This window comes from Haliaeetus albicilla, chromosome 4, assembly GCF_947461875.1.
Source record: "Haliaeetus albicilla chromosome 4, bHalAlb1.1, whole genome shotgun sequence".
Lineage (NCBI taxonomy): Eukaryota > Metazoa > Chordata > Aves > Accipitriformes > Accipitridae > Haliaeetus > Haliaeetus albicilla.
In genome coordinates, this window is record NC_091486.1 from 50,661,181 (window position 1) to 50,664,142 (window position 2,962).

General features: G+C 62.5%; 1 protein-coding gene across 2 annotated transcripts; it reads right to left on the bottom strand.

The window, feature by feature from the left end:
• Positions 1-613: 613 nt before the first annotated feature.
• HES4 (hes family bHLH transcription factor 4) lies at positions 614-2,453 on the bottom strand. 2 transcript variants are annotated; one of them, XM_069782619.1, is made up of 4 exons: positions 2,087-2,453; positions 1,896-1,991; positions 1,721-1,808; positions 614-1,608 (listed from the first exon to the last, which is right to left on the bottom strand). In XM_069782619.1, exons 1-4 carry the CDS (start codon positions 2,312-2,314, stop codon positions 1,028-1,030), a joined length of 993 nt encoding a protein of 330 aa, XP_069638720.1. In that variant the 5' UTR covers positions 2,315-2,453; the 3' UTR covers positions 614-1,027. The 2 variants fall into 2 exon arrangements, with proteins under 2 accessions (XP_069638720.1, XP_069638721.1); XM_069782620.1 differs by having other exon boundaries at positions 2,204-2,409.
• Between the last annotated feature and the right edge of the window lie 509 nt (positions 2,454-2,962).

A 2,962-nucleotide genomic window follows, 5' to 3' on the forward strand; every position in this document is an offset into this window, starting at 1 on the left:
GAGTATCAGAGTCTATCTGGCCCTGTCAATGAGAGTGGTGAGAAAAAAAAAGACACACATTAACCCTCAGCTCCGAGTTCCCAGGCGTTTCAATAGGGTTCCCAACTTCCCAAAGAGCCCGCTGCATACTCGATGAGACCCTTTATACCTTCTAATTACCCTCCTCACAATAGGGACAGACTCTCTTGCCTCTTTTGTAGGCGAGATAGTAACTTTTGCGCACACCACCCCCACACACGCAATCCCTACAGCAAGGTGGTAAGGAGCCAAATCCGAAGAGCGGCGTTATTTCAGCTCTCTGAGCAGGTAGCAAGCGGCACGCGTTTCCTCGGGTTCCAGGAGCAGATTTGGGGGAATCTGTTTCTTCTGAGTGGAAACACAACACTTGCAAAACTCTCAGGAGGTATTTAGCACTGCCAGACCCCCCCTCAACCCCATCACCTCCTCACCCCCCCCCCCCCAACAATTTTTCACAGGAATCCCTTCCACTGGCCTTATTTAAGGCCATAAAGTTAATTCCTGCTTTTCCGAGGGGGATGCACACGCAGGATGAGCTTGTCCCTGCCCACTATCACCCAACAAAAACGAAAGGAAAGGGGGAAAAAAAAATAAATCTATTTTAACGAGTTTATTTATTTAAACACCTGCAATTTTTTTTTCCTTTTGTTTTTTTGGAAGTCTTCAACACAGGCACACACACACACAGACAAACGGGATACAAACAACTTTGGCATTATACTTTTGAATATTTGTTACAAAACTATTTCTCATTTATTTTTTTTAAAAAAGTATCTCAAATAAAGGCATTTTAAAGGAGTAAAAATACAAGTCGAGATCCCAACCTCTGAAAATAATAAATAGCACGTTCATAGCGAGGTCCTTTTTTCCTTTCTGTTTAAATCTGCTTAAAAAAACCCAAACGATAACAGGGCTCCATACAACGGAGCCAACAGAAGAGTTTTTTTGGGGGGGGGGGGAGGAAGGGGGGGGATGGGAAGGTGGGTGGGTGGTAATGGTTTTGGGCAAGTCACCAAGGCCTCCACACGGATTCACTTCGCTCTCCAATGGGACTTCCCGCCTGGGATGCTGGAACAATGCTGCCCCCAAATGATGTCAACCCCTGCACCGGGGATGCTGACGGGGTGGCGGCCGCGTTCCCCGAGCCGCTGCCTGCGGACACCGGGACGTTGGCGTTGGCATACAGGGGAATAACCGGTCCAGAATTGGGAGGAAAGGCCGGGTTCGGGATGAGAAAAGCAAACTGGCCGTCGGTAGCAGGGACGAGCTGGAAGCCCCCGTAGACCTTGGGGGACAGGGCTTCAGCGGGGTTCAGTTTGCAGGGCACGGGCACGGCTCCGGCTGCTGCGGGGGGCAGCTGGACATGCAGAGGCTGCTGTGCCAGATGTGCGGGCTGACCGGCCGGCGGCGGCGGTGGGTAGTTCATGGCCACGATCTGGCCTAAACAAGCCGAGAGGTGACTGAGGAGGCGGGTACGCACGTCGGTGTTCACCCCTTCGCAGGTGGACAGGAATCGCGTCACCTCGTTCATGCACTCGTTGAATCCGGCCCGGTACTTGCCGAGGACGGTGGGGTCGGCGCTGAGAGCGGCTGGAGGGTAGAGGAGATGGGGGGGGGGGGGGGGGGGCGGCAGGTGAGCGGCAGGTCAGCACCCCGGAGACCCCCACTCACCCACCCACGGGGTCAAGCAGGGTGCTCTTACCCGTCATCTGCGCCCGCTGCAGGTTCCGCAGGTGCTTGACGGTCATCTCCAGGATGTCCGCCTTCTCCAGCTTGGAGTGCCGGGAGCTCTGCGGGACGGAGAACGGGGCTTCGTCAGGGGCTGCCCGCCGCCGTCGTCGGTCCCCTCAGCCTCCCCTCCCCGTCGCCCCACTTACGTCCTTCTTCAGCGCATCCAGGATGAGGGTCTTCAGCTGCCCCAGGCTCTCGTTGATCCGCGCCCGGCGCCGTTTCTCCATGATGGGCTTGGAGGACTGCGGGGAGAACGGAGCCGGTCAGCCCCCCCCGGGCCGGTTCCCTTCACCGCCCTCCCCGCCCCCGATTCCCAACCCCAACCCCCGGCACCGACCTCAGCACGGCCGCGGGCTCGCCGCCATCCAGCGCCGCCGCCGCCGCCGCAGCAGCCGCCTCCGCCACCACCACCGCCGCCGCCGCCGTTGCGACCCGACCGGCACCCGCCATTTACCTTCCGGTGTTCGCTGGCGCTCCGCGGTTTGTCCGGCGTGTGGCTGGCGCTGGCCGGCGCCCCCGCGATGGGTGAGGCGGTCGGTTTCTCCATGCCCGTGTCGGCGGGCATGGCGCGGCGGCGGCAACGGGCGGGCGCGTGCGGCGGGCGCGGGGCGCGTGCGGCGGCAGCGGCGGGGCCGGCAGTACCGTCGGACGGGCGCCCCCCCGCCCTTTTATACCCGGCGGCGGCTCCCCATTCGTGTGAAACCGCCGCCGCGGCCGTTCCCACACTCCCGCTAACCAATCAACGATCGCCCCGGTCCCTACAGTCGTACCGCCCGCTTTCCTATTGGACGGCGGTCTTTTCGCCTGTCCGTCACGCGCGCCGCGGACCGCCCCCTCTCCCCCCCCCTCCCTCCCACATCGGCCACGTGGGGGCGGCGGGAGGGACGCCCCGGGCACGGCCGCTTTTTCTCCCCACCCCCGGTCCCGACCCAATTCCACCCCCCCCGGGGGGCGACCGCACTTCAGACCGAGCGCGACCCGGCGGTGCTCCGGTCGGCCGTTCCCTCCCCCCGTGCCGCTGCTTGTGACACTCGCTCCCCCCCCCCCCCGGGAAAAAGCGGAGGCGGCGGCCCCGGGCCCCGGCTGCTGCTCCCGCTGCCGGCAACGGCGGCGGCTGGCGCGGCACGCGAGGCCGCGGCCGGCGGGCGGCCAATGGGCGGGAGGGGTGTGGAGGGAGACGGGGCGGGGGGGGGGCACCCGCTGCAGCCGCCGC

What these genes read in the sequence shown, in the direction of transcription:
- HES4 (XM_069782619.1), bottom strand. Translation starts at nt 2,314, where the DNA reads ATGCCCGCCGACACGGGCATGGAGAAACCGACCGCCTCACCCATCGCG. An exon ending in TGGATGCGCTGAAGAAGGAC is followed by an intron (nt 1,809 to 1,895) that starts GTAAGTGGGGCG and finishes TCCGTCCCGCAG; the next exon opens with AGCTCCCGGCACTCCAAGCT. An exon ending in GCAGCGGGCGCAGATGACGG is followed by an intron (nt 1,609 to 1,720) that starts GTAAGAGCACCC and finishes TCTACCCTCCAG; the next exon opens with CCGCTCTCAGCGCCGACCCC.